We start from the raw sequence: 19,813 nt of genomic DNA, 5'->3' as shown, positions 1-19,813 counted from the left end.
TCCCGCGCGCCCCGCGCTGTCCGCCATTACCTCAGGCCGGCCCCGCGGGGCCCGGGCCGCGGCCGCCGTCCTGTGCCGGTAACAGCCCTTCGAGACCACCCCAAGGCGGCTCCCCACCCCTGCCTGCAGCACCTCCAGACCTTCCAGGTCAAGGAGGGGAAAGGAATAGGCTCAGTGACAGCCGTTGCACAGGTGCAAAGCTGCCGGAGGGACCCGAGCAGTGCCACCGGGCAGCGGGGGTCGGGGAAGGGACACAGGCGGCGGCCGACATGGCTTCACTGAGGGCAAATCATGCCCGACCGATTTGGTGGCCTTCTAAGACAAGGCTATAGAGATGGTGGATATTGGCAGATGATAGATGTCATCTACCTGGATTTGTGCAAGGCGTTTGGCACGGTCCCACACGGCATCCTGGTCTCCAACCTGACAAGACGTGGATTTGACAGATGGAGCACTTGGTGGATCTGGAATTGGCTGGATGGCCACGCCTGGAGAGTTATGGTCAAGGCTCAGTGTCCCAGTGGAGGCAGGTGAGGAGTGGTGTTCCTCAGGGGTCAGGACTGGGACCAGTGCTGTGCAACATCTTTGTTGGAGACATGGACAGTGGGACTGAGGGTATCCTCAGCAAGTTTGCTGATGACACCAAGCTGTGTGGTGTGGCTGACACCTGAGAGGGAAGGGATCCATCCAGAGGGACCTGGACAGGCTGGAGAGGTGGGGCAGTGTCAACCCCATGGAGTTCAACCAGGCCAAGTGCAGGGTCCTGCACCTGTGTTGGTGCAACCCCAGGCACAAATACAGGCTGGGGGGAGAAGGGCTGGAGAGCAGTCCTGAAGGAAAGGACTTGAGCGTGGGAGTAGATGAGAAGCTCAACATGAGCCACCAGAGTGTTCTCACAGACTAGTGGGCCAGTTGTGACCTGGGCTGCATCAAAAGAAGCAGGGCCAGGGAGGTGATTCTGCCATCCTCTGCTCTGGTGAGACCCCACCTGGAGTGCTGTGTCCAGGTCTGGAGCCCTCAGCACAGGAGAGACATGGAGCTGTTGGAGAAGGTCCAGAGAAGGGCCACCAAGATGATGAAAGGGCTGGAGCAGCTCTGCTCTGGAGACAGGCTGGGAGAGTTGGGTCTATTCAGCCCGGAGAAGAGAAGGCTCTGGGGAGACCTTATAGCACCTTCCAGTGCCTGAAGGGGCTCCAGGAAAGCTGGGGAGGGGCTTTTCACCAGAGAGAGCAGTGATGGGACAAGAGGTCATGTTTTAGGTTAGATATCAGGAAGAAATTCTTCCCCATGAGGGTAGGAAGGCACTGGAACAGGTTGCCCAGGGAGGTTGTTGATGTCCTTCCCTGGAGGTGTTCAAGGGGCAGGTTGGATGAGGCTTGTGCAGCCTGGGCTGGTGGGAGCTCATAGCTGGGAGGTTGGAACCTGATGGTCTTTAAGGTCCCTTCCGACCTCCACCATTCTGTGATGATTCTATAAGCAGCAACATCAGTCACTTTGGTCTCTCAACAAGCGACTCTAATGCTGTACAGGGGTAACACCCCGAGACTCATTCTTTGGAAAATCAGCCTTGCAAATACTGACATACAAATCCAGAACAAGGGCCAAACTCGCCTAAAACAATCCCAATTCTGTCAAATTTCTCAGCACGCCACAGGGGCAGGCATACCTTGTTCGTTATTCTGTATGATTTAACTTTGATTTGCCCCGATTACTGTTGAATTGCCTTAAGTTGCAACGTCAAATCGGGTTTTCTTTACATCCCTGCGCCCCACGTTTCGAGGAGAACACGGGGGGAGTCTCAGGAAAAGCCTGTGGTGAGGTAGAAATTAGGTTGTACGTGAGGAAATGACACGTTACTGCCTTAAACGGCTCGAGAACGTGGAAACCCCCCTGTGCTCACCCACCCAGGGGTGCAAAGCCCCCCTCCCTGCCTCCCGGGCCGCCCCCTCAGAGCCGCCCCCCGTGGGCCGGGCGCTCCCAGCATGCCGAGACAGCCGCGTTTCAAACCGGCCAATCGGGAGGCTGCTATGGCTCGAACCGGCCAATGGCAGCGCGGGGCCGCGGGAAATTTAAATCCCGCCCGGCGAGGCGGCGCGGCGCGGAGCGGCGGTGCGTTGGGAGCGCGGAGCTCTGCGGAGGTGCCGGGGCTGGGGGGAGCCGCGTGTGGGGAAGGGACTGGGCTCTGCTGGCGGCACGGCAGGCCCTGTGAGAACGGCTTTCTCCTGAGTCCGTGGGGGTCTCTGTGCCTCCAGGTCTGGCGTGTCCCAGCGCGGGCCGTGTTCAGGCTGTGGGCTAAGTGAAGCCGGTCCTTATGCAGTAGGTTACTTTGCAGCTGGGCAAGCTGCAGGGGTGCCTGCCTGGTTACCAGAATAGCTGCACCAGCACGGAGCCTTCCTGGCTTGCGAGATCTCTCTGTTCCCAGCGAAGGGGGTCGGGGGTAGGATTGGGTTTCTATGTTATATGGTACCGTGAAAACAGTATTTAAGATATGTATGTGGTCTGCCTGGGAAGAAAGACTACTCTTAATCCTACAAGCAGTGACTGATAATGTTTGTGGCTGGGAGTGTCATAAAACGCGGTGCACAGGCGTTTACTGCTCTTGTCAATGCTAGAGCTTGCTCTAATGTGTAGGCATTTAAAGAGGCAGCTGTTACCTTACTGGTATTTTCAGTCGTGACAGAACCCGTTCTTGTATCTAAAATGGACAAGTGTCTCGTTCTCAAGTGCTGATCCCAGATTTTAACTTTTGTGGACTAATCTTGCTGTTTATTGTTTGCTGTCTTTTCAGGCTTGTTTTTATCTGTTTCTCAAAATCTAATAAGCAAGATGTCTACCAATGAAAATGCCAATGCGGGTCGATTGAACAGATTCAAGAACAAAGGAAAGGATACTACAGTGAGTATTTTCATGCAAATACTATTTTAAGTATCCATTATCTCTTTAAAAATGAGTTGTAAAAGCCAAGAACTTACTCTGAGTGTGTGTGTACCCTCCAGGAAATGAGAAGGCGGCGTATTGAAGTGAATGTAGAGCTGAGGAAAGCTAAGAAAGATGACCAGATGCTTAAAAGAAGAAACGTTAACACTTTACCAGATGATGCTACTTCTCCCCTTCAGGAAAACAGGAGCAATCAGGTGAGAGTGCTCAGAACAGGCAAGCTTTCCAACCCCTATGAATCTATGAAGCTTGGTGGTCCTGCAACATGAGCTCATGCAACTGCAGTAGTAGGAATCCCTTCTTGTGTAGGGTCAGCATTACTACATACACAACTTATGTCTGTACTACCAGATCTAATGGGCAACTCTCTTAAAACATATCCTAGGCAGTTGTGCTTAAGCCTTGTATGAAGTGCTTGATGAAAGAAGCTTTCAGTAGTCAGATAAGTGCAGAGAAAACTGCAGCTGATGAGGTTTTGGAGTATCATGTAGTGGTATAATATTTGAATAAAGGAAGATTATTTTAATAAAATAAACTAAGGTCTGTTCATAGTGTTGTCTAGAAGACCTCTGGTCATGAAGACGTGCCTCTCCCAACAAAGTGTTCATGTGACTTTTCATTCTACAGGTTTCAGCACACTGGTCAGTCGAAGAAATAGTCAAAGGAGTTAATAGTAATAATATGGAGCTGCAGCTACAGGCTACTCAAGCAGCCAGGTAAGGAGCGCAGAGCTAACCAGTCCAGCTGTGCAAGCCAGTAACTAGGAAGATAAAAGCACTGGCTGCTTATGGGAGCAGCTATGGTTCTTCTCATCAGACAGTGTTTCAACAGACACCTGAGTCAGCCTTATATGCAATGTTTAGTTTCACTGAACTTAGTCATCATTTTATTGCAACTCTGGGGCTTCTGAATGCTTAAAGTGCCTGAACTCTTTACTAGGAAGTACTAATTTTTTTCCAGTGGTTTTGAGGTGACAGAATAATACCACTAGTCCATCTTAGAGTTGTAGGAGTAATAATAATCTCATTATTAAAATAAAATAAGATCATTAAACTGTGTTAACATTTACTACAATATTTGAGTGCAGTGATCTACTTTGAAATAATGTGAGTTGTAAGATAACTGGGGTTTGAAGAATGACAAATTCATTTTTTCCTTCCAAATCTAAAATTGCCTTTAGCAAGTTTGTATATTGCTGCAGAGGTGTCTCTGACAGTCATTAGCCTTCTGTCTGCTGAGAAGCCTCTAGCAGTTCAGATGTGCTATGACTCCTGCAGGTCTGTTTTATTTCAGAGTCTGAACAGAACCTCTCATGTAGTGAAGACAAGCCAAAAACAATGTTAACAGTGGTTTAGGAAGCTAGTGTTCGCCTTGTCTGTATCTCTCCATGTTGCATTAGGTTGACTTCTCTGAATGCTAAGGCAGTGCTAAACCTTTTATTTTTTTAAATATAAGTCTTTTTAGACAATTTAATCTGTTGTTTAGATCTCTGCATGCAAGAATAATGTTTTGTTTGCTTTCCTCTTTAGGAAACTCCTCTCAAGAGAGAAGCAGCCTCCCATAGACAACATAATTCGGGCTGGTTTGATTCCAAAATTTGTCTCCTTCTTGGGCAGAGCAGACTGCAGTCCTATTCAGTTTGAATCTGCCTGGGCACTTACCAACATTGCTTCTGGCACCTCAGAACAAACCAAGGCAGTGGTAGATGGAGGGGCTATTCCAGCCTTTATTTCACTCCTGGCCTCTCCCCATACTCACATCAGTGAACAGGCTGTGTGGGCATTAGGAAATATTGCAGGTATGTTAATATGCTCCATAACTCTTTCAAACCTGCTCCTTTATTTAAAATAGGAGAACATTTCTACTCACATGTTCTGCAGTATGCTGAGCTTTGTGGGAACTCGGCTCTAATGCTTTGCAATTGTGGACTGATCCTTACCTTCAGGTGTCTCATGCAATACCTGGCAACCTATGGGTTGTATTACATGGGTTGCTTAAATATTTCAGTTCAATTTTCATGGATCTATATGACCGTGTTACAACACCAGGCTTTTCACATATTTCACTGGATGTTTTTGTGATTTATCTGTACTCTGACTAGAAGGAGGAAGGGAGGAAAGAGCTGGCTCACATAATTGTGGATGTGATAGCCAATATTCCTTGTGTTGAGACAACCACTTACTGATATGACAGGACTGTATATGGAAGCTGCTCACACACCTTTCAAGGTGACTTGATCTGCCAATGTTGAATCCCATTCTTACAGAACAAAACACAACTGGTCAAAAGAATACAGTTAATGACTGTCTTATTGTTTGTAGCAGCTGTGCCTTACAAGAACTTTTATCTAACCCTCCAGCAGCAGAATTAATCCTCTAACACTGATTCTGTATGCATGTGTCCCTCTGTTCTGGTCTTCACCTGGCTGGTTTTCTTGTTTTATCAGGGGATGGTTCTGCCTATAGAGATCTGGTTATTAAATTTGGTGCAATTGAGCCACTGCTGAGTCTATTGGCTGTTCCTGACCTCTCTTCTCTGGCTGTAAGTGTGCAATATGATTCAAGTTAGTTTACTAATAAGTGAGCTAAAGAAGTTAAGTAACTAAACAGTTGCTAACCATTTACTTCAATTCTTGCAGTCTGGATATTTACGCAATGTGACCTGGACCCTCTCAAACCTGTGTCGTAACAAGAATCCTGCACCACCCATAGAAGCTATTGAGCAGATTCTTCCAGCCCTTGTTCGGCTCTTGCACCATGATGACCATGAGGTGTTGGCAGACACGTGCTGGGCACTCTCCTATCTGACAGATGGTTCTAATGACAGGATAGAAGTTGTAGTGAAAACTGGATTGGTGCCACAACTTGTGAAACTCCTGGGATGTAGTGAACTGCCCATAATGGTAAGCTGTTAGACATGCAGGTGGTGTGAATGTGTGAGATCTTAGCATGTTTAATGCCTGCATATGTAATGCTAGTGAGGAGCTTCAAACTCATCAGTACATAGAGCATGCTGCTATCTGGGAAAGCTAGAGAAGAGAGGCATGAAGTATGGCTGTATTCAAGCACAGATTAGATGATACAGCTTTCCTAAGAATACTTTTTTTTTTTCAGACTCCCTCATTAAGAGCCATAGGAAATATTGTCACTGGTACTGATGAGCAGACGCAGATTGTTATTGACTCGGGAGCACTATCTGTCTTTCCAAGCCTCCTTTCTCATCATAAAAGCAACATCCAGAAAGAGGCAGCATGGACAATGTCCAACATCACTGCTGGACGTCAGGATCAGATTCAGCGAGTTGTAGATCATGGGCTTGTACCTTACCTCATTGGTGTTCTGAGGAAGGTAAGCAACAGCTCTTCACTGTGGTGAGGCTTTTGCTATTACTGCTACTATGTGTGTTCAAATACTCTCCTTTTTACCTTCACAGGGGGATTTCAAATCTCAAAAGGAAGCTGTGTGGGCTGTGACTAACTACACAAGTGGAGGAACCATTGACCAGATTGTTTATCTTGTTCAGGCTGGGGTTGTTGAACCTCTGCTGAATCTTCTCTCAGCTAAAGACAGCAAAACTGTTCTAGTCATTCTGGATGCTATTTCCAATATCTTCTTGGTAAGTGGATGCAGTGTACTCAGTCCTTGTCCAATGTGATGCTAATGGTTATCCAGTAGTTAGTGCTACATGTCTTTTTTGAGGTTATTCCATGCTTGTCTCTTGCAGGCTGCTGAGAAGATTAATGAGACTGAAAAACTCTGCCTCATGATTGAAGAGTGTGGTGGTCTAGACAAAATTGAAGCTCTTCAGTCACATGAAAATGAACAAGTGTACAAAGCCTCATCCACCTTGATTGAGAAATACTTCTCAGCAGAAGTAAGTGGCTGCAGGATCTTTTTTCCACCCTTCTTTTGCATTCTAGCATTGACTGCTAGGTCAAAACACTGCTCCTCTTTCAAAACTCTTTTTCTCTTCTAGGAGGAAGAAGACCAAAATGTTGTACCAGAATCCACTGCTGCCAGCTACACTTTCCACATTCAGGGCAATGCTCCAGATACTTTTAACTTCTAGATTTTGCATGTACTGCAGCCACCTAAAAGTTGTTTGGCACACAAATGGCTGCCACCTCTTTGTCTTAACAGTTCCTCTTTGGTTTTTTTCTGTGTTTTTATATGTGACCTGTAGCACTTTGTCCAACTGAAACATACTTGAACTGTTCAAAACTGTACATGTTAGGTGAATTTTTAACTGTAAACATCATTCTTTCTGAGAGATACTTGTTGTAAATACTTGTTCTTTTCCTGGCTCTTGCTGTACCTGTCAGGGATAAGAAGGCAAGTGGGCAATATAGGCTTCTCAAACATGAGCCCCTAATCTGCAAACCTCTTCCTAACCTGTAATGTTCTACATTACCTACTGCTGAAATCAATACACTAGTAAGCTTTTAAAGAGGTTTTATTCTTGAACTTCAATAAAGTTCTATCAATACATCATGTTGAACTGTGTCAATTGCTCTCTTAAAAGCTGACTTTTTGGTAAGTATACTTTAAAAATACTATGAAGGCAAGAATGCAGGTCTAAACCACAAAAGATTCAATTCTGAAGATGGTAGTTTTAAACCAGCTTGCTGTGAGTAGTGGGCTTCTGTGGTGGTGAGAAGGCAGGAGTGGGGCAGGGAAGGTGCCTGTCAGAAGGCAAGGGGCTCTGCCCTCAGAGCAGTTTTCCCTGCAGTCCTTTTTGTACTGGTCAGGGATAAGAATGCAAGTTGGCAATATAGGCTTCTCACAAAACATTAATATAGGAAATGTTTGAAGCAATTGCATGCTCTAGAGAGCAAAAATGAAGACATCTTGGATTCTCTCAGTTTGATTCTAAGTTGTTATAGCAACCTGCTGTGTCTATAAAGGTGGTTGCGCAGGCCAGGGTTTTGGGGAGGGAGGTAGTGGGGGGGAAGAACTGTAGTCCTGTTTCCAGCTTTATCTGGAAGTGTAGGCAATTCTGAGTTTCCATAGATTTAGGTACTGCTGGATGGTGAGCATGGTAACACTAACTTGTCTGCATATAAAGCCCTATCTCCTTATGGTTGGCAGCAGTGGTTACCTGCAGAGCAGTCACATCAGGTTGTGCTGGGCTCTTTAAGCCATGACCAGCTCACAATGTGGCTGGGGAGACACTCATTGCTGTCACTGGTGTGTCAATGTTGGGGTTGATTTTATCTGTCTCAAAAGAGATTGCCTTGCAAAACTTGCGGTATCCTGAACTCATCAATGATGGCTTAATACTGACTGTACCACTTCAACTGTTTTTTCTTTACCCCAAAACAAACAGCAGCAAGTAATTAGTGTTACTATTGGAGTCTTTAAGGACTATCAGGTGGATTGTAACCCTATGGCATCTTCTGGTTGAGAAGTTGATGTGTTACTAACCTGTCTCTGTGCCTGTAGCGCCCAGTGAAGGGTGAGACTGAGCTGTGGCTGCAGCTTGTTCCCTCTGTACTGCTGGGAGAGGCTGCAGGTGGCACCCAGCACCTGCAGAAGCAGCTGTAGAAGAACCCAAGTCTGTCACCACAGATACTGCAACAGCCTTGGGACCAGATTCTGGTATTATCTTAGTAGAAGTGGGAAGAACCATATGCCTGGTAATGCCAAAGCCTTTAATGTTCTGGAGTTAAAAAAAAAAAAAAAAAAAACCAACAACCAACCCAGACGGCTTTTATGCAGCTGCAGAGAAGCCTCTTGTGCCCTTTGCTTTGTCACCAAACTTCCAACATCAGTTACAAAATAATTATTCTCTGTGCAACTGTCTGTAGAGAGCCGAAAATATTAACCTACACAAAAACAATTATGCAAATTCACCCTCCATATGTGGAATCATTGCTTCCACCTACTTCAAGTTTGTGGGTTTATAAAGACAATTCAGAATTCTGCAGTCGTTTTAGTTTTCTAACTGTCACATATTGCATCTTCCGGTAGAGGGTGCTGCAGGCAACCGCACCGCCCCCTGTGCTGCTGATGAGGTTCACCCAGCCTGGACCACTCGAGCACGAGGTACTTTATTTTCATATTAAGAAAATAGATAAAATCCATCGGGCCATCTCTTGTGGTTGCATAAAGCATTTATACGTTAACTTCCGAGTATTTAATCAGACTAAATACTGAAGATAGGGGATAATGTTTGAAAAGTGGTATCTTGGGGTGCTGTTACTTTAAACCACAGCTCTGCTTTCATACCTTTTTAGCACGTATGCAGTTAATTTGACTTTTCTGTCTCGGAATTTAGTAAAGGGGATGGGAGTGCAGAATGCTTGTTGAATAGTGTTATCTCTACTTTTTTGTTCCTGAATAATTTCATTCAGAATTATCTAATATATTGAGTTAATAATAGAACACTGCATATCCTTCTCTAGATGCCTGAGACCTCAGTGACTTATTAATTAACTTTCTGGGGACTAAGACTTTGTTTTTATCCAAGGAAAAAGTGTTCAGCCTATCCATCAATGAGCCCTGTTCATGGCAGCATGTATTTCCACAAGCAACAATCTACAATGATCATGAGTAAGTGACTGGGGTGAGTCACTCCTCATTCTAAGAAAATGCAAACTATTTCTGAGGTTGGAATCACAGTCACCTATCAGGCTGTGTCTCTAGCTCAAAAAAGTAGGAGCAAAAAGGGAGAGAATAGTTCTTGCTGCTGGTTCTTGGTTTGTTGATTGGGTTTTGGTTGGGTTTTTTTGTGTTTCAAAGCCAGATTTCAGAGCTGGCCTTTATTTGGCAAATGCCTAATCCAGGGTAAGGGCTAGAATAAATGTCTGGTGGCCTGTGTGTCAGTCTGCCAACTCCTCTGTGCTGAGAGCAACAATAACTGACTCCTGCTGACATCAACTGGCTTGGAATGCAGTTGTTGCTAATGCTATTTTATCTCTGGAGTGATGGCAAGATTTCAGTCTAGGATCCCAACAAACGTAACTACCTCTGAAATTCTGATGCTGGCAGATGCTGCTGTGTGATTGCTTCCACTTGCTGCTTCCAAAGATGCTGGGCTCTGAAAGGAGAGCAGAAGCTTTGTAGCCCTCTTGTTCAATAGCATGTCTGTTTACTTTCCACCACAGGAAGAACAGTTTCAGTTGTGGAAAAGCTAGACATTTTTAAATTATTAAAAATATATTCTTCATTTCCCTATGATTTAGACTGAAATAGATCCTTAAAGCTGCTTCTTGCTACTCTGTGTGGAATTATTTAAATTGCACAGAAGTGCAGTGGTATATCAGCAAAAAAGAACAACTAAGTTTACAGGAAAAAAATTCACTAGCCAACAATATTTCACAGATCTCTTCTGTTTCTAAATCTATTTTGCAGCAGAGCAAACTGAGATATGAGAAAGTTATCCACAGACATTCAGAAAGTAGCTGACAGAATTAACCTGGAGCCTGGGAATCCTGATGTCCATTCCACTTGTTAACCCCTGACACTTCTGGTCACAGTTATCTTTTTGCTGAATTGTCCCAGGAGTATTGAATCTCTTTTGTCATAAGATACGATATAACCTTTAAGTACAGGTCTAAACTTTGGGAGTGTGTACAACTTGGGGAAAAAGTACTGTTGTTCAAAACAGAAGTAGTTAGTGAAGGTTAATTGTGACTGGTGATATTTGGCCTATAGAGGAAAATCTTGTGACTCTCCCTTAAAACCTAATAGGAAACACATTAACCCTCTGCTCTGAGTTAAAAACTTCAGCTTGACCCATCTCTGGGGGAAGGTGTTAGGAGAAAAGTCTAAGAGGGAATTAGGTGACCCCTCCTCAGGTTGGGAGGGATGTGCACAACCCAGTTGCAAAATCCAGAAAAAACAGCATTCAGAACACTCAAGCTACAAGTGTGCAAATTTGTTCATGGTGTTTAGGGGAAAACACTTCCTTCTCATTGATCCACGGCATTGATAGGAACTGGGCAGAAACTCAGCATGTAGACAGCTAAGAAAGAACTGATTTGCCTTGAGTTCTGTAGCTCTTCGTATGGAATAAGGGTCACTGGATTCCAGTCCTGTTTCTGAGCACTGTCTGTCTCAGACTGGCTCCAGGAAATGGACGCTCTTCCGCAGAAGCCAGAAGATTTCGTGGAAGAGCCATGGCCTGTTTCCAGGTTGCAGTTGACCCACTGCCCTAGGGAGTGTGATTAGTGGGAGGGAAGTGAAGGGATTTAAATGGATGAGGAGAGGAGGGAAAAATTAAAGCAGGGTGGAGAAAAATCCTGTTAATTCTGAGTTCCCAAGCAGAACTCGCTTGACCACATTAAAATGTTGTGCTAATCCTTTAAAATAAATGGGCTAAATCCAGAAGTGATGCATAAACCATCCATCAGGAAGGGGAGTTCAGTGGACTGACAGACTGAAAGCAAAATGAATGGCACTGATTTCACTGCAGAAGAGGTTGGATTGCATCTATAAATTCAACAAAAGTGGTGGTATAACAAGGAAGCATTTTGCTTTATTTCATGTCTTTCTCAATTTGCATTGCAATGCGAAATGAAAATAATGGGATCATCTTTTGAAAGAGTTATTTTGAGAGGTTTTTATATAGATTTAAAAATAAAAATAGTGGAAGTCTGCCCAATTTGTTATCTGTAGGAGATGGCTTTGTGTATAGATTCAAAGTGCTAAAATAGTTACAATGCCAGGAGCATGTAACTCTGCTCTCTGGGCATGTGGAAGGCTGGATGTACAAAGTTATCAGAAACTCTTGAGTAATCTCCAAGGCACTTTGCCATCATCCAAATCACTTCATTTTTACCCACTATATAAAACAGATGTAAAAATAGCTCTTTCATCAGTGGATTTCCACACATATTTGGGCTGCAGAGGTCCAATTGTTCAAAGCAATACTGTAAAACCATTTGCAGAATGTTGCTGTTAATCAGAAGCAGCAATTTAATGTTACGTCTCCATCTCTCCTCCTACCCCCAGCTCCCCTTCCCAATTCTGAGCAGGAAATGACACTTGGATGGAGCTCAGCATACTGACTTTCTGGATAGACTCTCTAGGAATGAGGAGGGACTTGAATTCTCTCCATATATCATTTCCTTTCCCCTCATGGCTAAAAAACCCCATTGCTGCAGTCCATATAACTTACAATAGAGAGAACATTACCAATATAGGAAAATAAAGGCAGGGGGTGGGACAGACAGGACATCCACATTCCATTTCCGAAGAACTGCTTTGCAAAATTAGCCTTGAATTAAGCAGGAATCTTTGTGTAGAAGGATTTTTTTTTATGAAGTTCCTAAAATTGAAGCTATTACCCCATCTGAAGGGCCTATCAACACCTGCAGTCATGGCCAGACATGGATTAGAAAAGGGAAACGAGTAGAGGAGGAATGGTAACAACAGTGCAAGACTTAACTTGAGTCAGAAAGGATAAACAGATTATTAAGGAAGACTGAAAATGTGAATCTAATAACTTCTAATAAACCAAATCTTAATAGCAAATAATCCTAGAAATTACTTAAGAAAAATTAGCAGATTCGCCCACTCCTGCAAACAGCTTTTGTCCAAACTACCTTTAAAACATTTTTGGTTCAGTATAACCAGTAGCATCTGCAGATATCTTACACTGCTGCAAAATACAAAATGTGATCTGATATATTGCACAGCAGATTTGCAGCTGTCCACAGAATTCAGTGTGCCATAGTTACAAACAAACAAAAAATAAAAAATCCAGGAATAAACATGACAAAAAAACTGAAAAACAACATTTTAGCTAAACACAAAGTTTACTTCCTCATAGCCAACCAACAGTGTATTAGACTCCAATTGGAACATAATGTCTTTCTAGCAATATAATCCAAATCTTTGTTAAATTTGATGTAACTAAACTGTGCAAGGCACTTTATGGAACAAATGAGATGTGATATTTGCTCAAAAAAAGCTGAATTTTGCAGTCAGTGAATGAGTACACATGCAGGTAGGGGCTGGGTGTGTCTGAGTGCAGAACCAAGACCTTACATCATATTAGACACAGTGCCTAATTAGACACAATGCCCCTGAATTCTACTGCTAATATGAAAAGAAAAAAGAAACACTTTTCCTCCAGTTCTATTTTAAAGGGTTTCAGGAGTGGAATAAAATAATTATTCAAGACACATGGTGACAGATTTTGCTCTAGGTTACTTTTAGCACTTCACCAGACCCACTAACCTACTTAAATATCTGTGCTGTTCTTATCTGGCATGCAACCTTGCTTTAACATTTTTAGGATGAAATAATTTTAGAGATAACTTTATCTTCAATCCTCTCAAATCACTTTCACGCTGGACCTGTGGGTGCTTTAGCACAAAACAAGCTAGTACCAATTGTGGGATGGGTTAGGTCTTTCTGCAGTTTAGGAAGTGCTAGGAATTGGATTTAAAAAAACCAAACATCATTTATTTAACCCACAAATGGTTTTATGTCCTGATTGATCTTACTAAGATATTTAGTTTTGATGTAATCACAGAATCACCTAGGTTGGAAAAGACCTTAAAGATCATCAAGTCCAACCACTAAGGTGTTTATAAATGTTATATAGCCTTCTTGATGTAAGACAAAGCAGAGTGCTTCCAAAGGTGGTTATCCTGGGTTCTTTTAAGCAGTTCACAAGACCATGTGAGTAGATGTGAAATGTGTGCACATTAAAAGACAGCTCATTCTGAATCTTAGTGGTTGCTTCCCTATGGCAGAAAACAGTAATCTTCTGGGGTTAAGGCTTTGTCAGCTATTTTTGTCTTTGAATCCTGCAGATTCAGTTACCTGTAGAAGTGCACAACATTGCTATCATTTTATAAATCTCCTGGAATTAATCTTGTATCTTGAATGGCAATCTTTGGAAGTAACTTGTATGAGACACATGGAAACACTTGGATTTCCATGAAGAAACAGAAAATCAGACCTACCAAGTGAGGGCTGTTTTGTTTAAGTGGTTTACACTGCCCCAAGACTCTTGCTTTTTCTGCTAGCATTAGATAGACAGAGGAGTCTGTTCCCAGCCTCGTTATCTGTCCATATTATAATTGTCTCTGATATTCACAGTCCCTGCAATAGATTGGAATGGGATAAATTTGCCCTCTTGGAAACCTCATCTTAACCCCTGCCAAGGGGATTCTGTAAAGGGAGAAACATGAGGCGTCAGTCCCTGAACATCTAGATCAGAAATGATGGCCAGTAAGAAGGAGCTAATTATGCCACAGTCTTAAGTCTCATCAGATAACGTTCTAGGAGTCTGAGGGAGTCAGGAAAGCATCTCTGCTTTCCTTGGCTGTGTGGATGGAAGGGGCATCATAGAACATTTTTTATTTCTTCCAAAGCACTGAACAGAGGCTGTGGCCCAAGCAGGGTGTTAACTGGGCTGACCAAGACAGCAGTTTAGCAGGGCAGCTCCCAATGGGCTGCTGGTCAACAGTGTCTAAGGGGTGAACTACAGCAGCAGGACTGAGGCAGCTTTTGGCACCCCTGCCAGTGGCCCCCTCCTCTCAGCATCAGCGTAATGAAGATGCAGAGGCTTCCAGTATAGGAGATTTTGCAGCTCATTTTTTGCAGACAACAGAATTGTTATTTCAGATTGACACTGGGCCACAGGGAATAGGAAAAATTAGAGGAGGTTTGGTATCCTTTGGTGGCTAAATAATACGGCTGGGTGGAAAACAGTGCTTTGTGTTAACTCTCTTAAATACTTGTCTGGGCTGACAGTCTTCCTAACACTTCATTTGTCTCAGCTGCATACCACTGGGACAAATACACACTGTGTCAAGTTGAATCAGACAATATCTGGAGACAGCTGTCTGTTTACTGCTGCTCTAGCACAGTAATAAGATAAATTTTTGATACATGTCACTCTGATGAGACTGCTTCTAACTGTCTTACTCTGTAAGGTCTTTTATTAACCTACTTCTATCAGCCATGTGAATCTAAGGCCACAATTCAACAGTTGCTTCATTGGCAAAGCAACATGAGAAAGTCCTGCAGAGCAGTTGCATGGGGGAACATCCAGTTCTTCAGGAAACCTCAGTGACTTCAGTTGCAACACTGAACACGTAGCTCTTGAAGCACTTGACAATGCCAGTCATCCAAGAGTCTGGTAAAGAAATTGTATTATCAATGGTATTTTAGGAGTAAATAAGTGGAAATTGTCTAAGAAAAAAGGAAGTATTTTTCAGAAATAGACCTTCCTTTTGTGGCCCAGCACTTTCAGAGATCTCATCTGTACTTTGAGCCAGCATTCCAACAGATTTTGGATGCAAGACAAATCAGGGAAAATCTTTTTAGGCCTAAGATGCTTCAATATGGTTAAAGAGTGAAGCTCTGCCCTTTGTGCTGGGCTGTTAAAAATGCTATGGAAAGGCTGACATGGGGTGACGGGTTGTGAGATACTGTGCATCCAGCAGCAGAGAACAGTCTTGACTTGAGCCAGACAACGAGGCTGGAACACAGGTGCAATCCAGGCATTAGCCAAAGCACCTAGACATGGTTTCCCATGACAGATTTACCTCTTCATAAGGTGAATAGTAGCCTCTGGCCAGTAACAAAATGCAGTGCATCTATTTATTCCATGTTCAATGCCTGTCTCTTTAAAATCTGCCTTTTTTTCTTCTTACAGAGTTGCATTAGGATAGTGCTGTCCTGCAGAACATGAGGAAATAACATGGCTAAAGAACTGCATGGAATATCTGTGCATCAGTTACTAATCTGTTCTGGATGGATGGATTTAGAAGTTATCTTAGTGACTAACCACTGGAAAATCCTGTGATATGGGAGCTCATGCATTTTTTTGTAGCCACAGCTGCAGTCATTTCCCTTCAGAGACACATCATTTCCCCAAGACACATCCTGTCTCAGAGGGCTATGGTGTCTGCTGCTCCAAGCTTCTGTCCCCTTTTTCAGTAGCCAGCATATGGGTGGAGATTTCCTTCCTAGTTTCTTCTCCTGAAAAGCTTCATCTCCCGCTCGAGAAATAGATTGAATCTTGACCTCTTGCACAAGCATTGTCTTTGCATGCCAAGGGGAGTCTTAGTGAGAACTAAAACCCCTGTCTGGACACGTTTCTTCACCATATAACTCTGATAGGTATGTCTTCCATTGTTGGGTTTACTCTGTGAGTACTAAAGGTGCCAGAGTTTAACAAGACATTCAAGCATGTACATCTTAACACCTGAATGTAGTTTGTTCAGTTCACCAGCAACACAAGCAATGCTCCAGTCTGATAGTTTCCATCATCTGCCAAGGGAAAGAAGGGATCTTGTACAATGTCAAACGATCTATTCCTCAACTTTCTGTCTGAAATGCAGAAGCAGTTGGTACATCACTGCAGCAGGGTTTGCTCCTTTGGTGCAGAAGAGCAGCAGGGAAGGTAAGAGCTTCATGGAGGATAGAATTCCATTCAGGCCCAGGCAAAAATATGATGGATCTGACATGAATGTAGAAGTATTTTTGCTACAGTAAGAAGTTATGATTGGCTTGGAGAAGGATTAGAAGAAAAACCTGTACCAAAGAGGCAGACTGTGGGAGAATGATGTGGAGAATGATGTCCATTGCAAGCGAAGTTGTTGATGGAGCAGGTCAAAGCTGCTGATCTGATGATGAGATTTTACCAAGTAGTGTGTTGGGACATCAACTGAGGTAAGGCCCACGTGTTATCAGGCACCATATTAACACAGTAAGAGGAAGTCTGTGCTTCGAAGACCCTTGCTTTTAGTGGTGGAAATGGGCTTGAGACAGACAATACATGCTAGTGAAAAGTACATGGCAGGCAAGCAAACTAAAGCTTCTTTAAAATGATGTTTTGCAAAGTGATGAATATGAAAGCTTTGAAAGGAAATTATGTACTCAGGCAAATTAAGAAAGAGGCAGGGAACAGTGCTGGGTAAATGTTCAGCATTCTTTGCAATATCCTCGTTCTCATTTATCTTTTTTTTTGGCCAAGATGAGCAAAGCTTGAAAAAAGAAAAATATTAATGTGATGAGACACTGTGTAAATATTTCAAATATATTTCTCTTCAGATGAAGTTGAACTTTGTAAATTTAAATCTCAGTGAGGTTGCCTAGGTATATACTTTTCTTCTCAGAGCTACACCTTTAGGTGGCAAAACCAGGCATTTAGCATTAACAGTTGCATATACAATGGAAATACATCATAGGGAAAAAGGAAATAGAGGTGTAATCCTCTCCTGATCACCTCTGTCTTTAACTCCATGATCTCCAGGGAGATGTCAATAATCTATTCATGACAGGCTCTGGGAAATGTAGTAAAGGAAGACTAGCAGAAGGAAAAGCAATCTGGATAATTTTAATATATTAAAAAAAAAAAAAAGTTTCAGGAAAACACTGTTTTAATCTTCTGATTTAGTCACAAAAACTTAACAATAGGGGCAGGACTCTCTTGCTTTCTTGAAATCATCACAGAAGCTGGGGAAGAATGTGATATAACACCAGCCAGCTCTCATTTCTGCTAAAGGAATGTGGTGTGATTAAACCTCTATACAGAAAGAAATGGAATGTAATTCTTACATGTTGATTTGCCTTGAACACACACCACATGCTGAGGAATGAGCTTCCAGTCTAGTCTGTTTCTGAGGACAGAGAGGACCTCACCTCCAAGAAATTAAGTACAACTATCGTCTTCTGGAAACAAACACTATTTAGTTAAAAATACTTTTTCACGTTTCCCTGTGTCCAAAACCACTAAATCCTTTGAGAAATACCTGTGAATGCAAAGCTTTATTTTCTTCCTATTGGGAGTTAAAGAAATAAAAGCCCTTTTTTTGTGCAGCCATAGAACAAAAGAAGCTTTTGTATTTCTACATACTTCTTCAAAAGTTTCACTAATATGATAGCAACTATTAAATTGTTTTGTCTCTATGGACTCCTCCACAGTCCTGTTGGTGTCCTAAAGGTTCCTGAGCTTACCCCTTTTCTATACATTTCCTCCAGCCCTTGAGACTGTCTCTCAGTTGTTAACTTCTGGCTGAAGAAGGCTGGATGGGAGTCCCTCCCGAGTCCAGCAGCGAGGCTGTCATCCAAGAAGTGAGCTGTGGGGTGATGCAAGGCACTCCCTTCCCTCTGGATCTGAGCTACCTCATCTTGAAAAGATTTGTTGCTCAGTGATATCAGCCTAGAGTGAAACACGGATCACTTGTCAGCACTCAATGATGGCATTTGCTTGCTTGCCTCACAAGATCAGCACTATAAAGCATGAAACCTTTTCTCACCCTTGACATGAAACTGCAGAAGGACAAAATTGACTGTAAACTCTGTTTGCTTCTAAAACCTAAAGTAGGATCAGCAAGGTATCGGTTCCGCTAATCTGAGAATGGTTTGAGAACCTGAGAGACAGCACTGGCACAATTCACTCTGGATCACAACATTTGTGTGGAATTCTTTTGTTGGGAAGGCAGCACTTTCAATCATCAGGTACTGTCAGCATCTTTGGTCTCCTGCTTTCCCCACTGCTCTTGGCACTTTGCAAGGTTTCCTGATCTCTGCTCACTGCAGATCTTGCACAGATCACTCAGTGAGCTGCTCCTCTTAAATCCTGCTCAGCAATTCTATTCAGTGAAGAGCAACAATGAGTAAAAACCCTGACTTCTCTACAGAACTGGGAGCCACGACGGGACAGAAACGTCAGTAGGACATCCAAGGTGCAGTGATGTTAATGCTTTTCCAGAGCCAGGAGGGAAGAAGCGAGCAGTTTGTACCTGGTGTGTTCCTCTGTCCTAGTGCAAACTGATCTAGGTCACTTCTACCTGGGTTAGTCAAGAGAGGACATAGTCCTGACCTAACTGGGACACGTACCACGTGTGCAGGTGCCAATAAGAGCTACAGCCCCTCTTCTCTCACCCTATTAAACACACACGTTCTGCATGGGACTTTCTTGGGTGTCACTGATACATGTTGGATGGATTTGTGAAAAAGCTCACGTCACGTAGGTGTATTTTAAAATAAATACAAGCAGATATTGCACATATTTTTAAAAAATTCGTGGCAGCAGGCGCAATCTTGCAGTCAGTGCTTTTTTTAGACTCAAAAGCACCAACTGTCAACTAATGCTCTAACACTTGACACACATCACAGTATTTTCACTGAGAGGTGAGCAGCCTGTCCAAAAATCTTAGAAAAAAATACAGTTTGGCAAGTTGCTCTCTGACAAGCAGTGTGAAACTAATTATACATCATGACCTTTAGAAAAAACCTTTTAATGAAAGCATTAAAATGTTCCTATAGCTGCTGAGCAATGAAATACTTACTACATTTAATCCCAATACCTGTTTTTTTTTTTTTAACCGTTGGCATTGCAACTAATGTCTGACACACTAGTTATCCATTAGAAAAAGACCATTTAGCAAGAGTACTATGTTTAATGTAACAATAAATACTATTGTTAAATTATTTGACAATTATTGAAAGCTGGGTCCAGAGGGCTCTGCAAGATCCCAGAAACAAATAAACACCACATATTAGGAAAATCTAGAGTAACCTAGATTAAGAGTGTGAAAAGTGGGGTTTTGTTTTTCTGTTCAGCTCAGCAGTGGTCAGGTAATGTTGCAATATTTGCAAACCATCAGCCATTTGCTTTATATAGTTGGTTTTAGAAAAGGAAAATGACCTGGCTATGTGAATTTGCAACAGATTGAAACTTGAATAGTGTGCCCTTCAATTATGAAGGGTGATTTTTTTTTTTTTTTTTTTTTAATGCAGGAATCAGGACACCTGGAATGTCTTTGAGGTGTGTGTGAATTTATGTAACTATTATAAAGCAGCCTTCTAACTCTTTCAGTGCAGCCTATATGCCATAAAATCAGCAGACATACCGTCTTTTTTGTAGTAAATTAAGTTTAGGCTTGACTTGTTTCAAATTCTCT

General features: G+C 42.8%; 1 protein-coding gene across 2 annotated transcripts; it reads left to right on the top strand.

Moving 5' to 3' along the window:
* The first annotated feature begins 48 nt into the window (after positions 1–48).
* On the top strand, positions 49–7,427 carry KPNA2 (karyopherin subunit alpha 2). Of its 2 annotated transcripts, none has more exons than XM_051635264.1 (11): positions 49–530; positions 2,789–2,895; positions 2,997–3,134; positions 3,565–3,653; positions 4,467–4,735; positions 5,384–5,478; positions 5,576–5,839; positions 6,051–6,284; positions 6,370–6,552; positions 6,661–6,810; positions 6,913–7,427. In XM_051635264.1, exons 1-11 carry the CDS (start codon positions 479–481, stop codon positions 7,003–7,005), a joined length of 1,674 nt encoding a protein of 557 aa, XP_051491224.1. In that variant the 5' UTR covers positions 49–478; the 3' UTR covers positions 7,006–7,427. The 2 variants fall into 2 exon arrangements, with proteins under 2 accessions (XP_051491224.1, XP_051491225.1); XM_051635265.1 differs by lacking the exon at positions 49–530 and adding an exon at positions 2,118–2,138.
* Positions 7,428–19,813: the final 12,386 nt, after the last annotated feature.

Source organism: Apus apus, chromosome 17 (assembly GCF_020740795.1).
Source record: "Apus apus isolate bApuApu2 chromosome 17, bApuApu2.pri.cur, whole genome shotgun sequence".
NCBI lineage: Eukaryota > Metazoa > Chordata > Aves > Apodiformes > Apodidae > Apus > Apus apus.
This window is presented reverse-complemented; position numbering and strand designations above follow the sequence as displayed.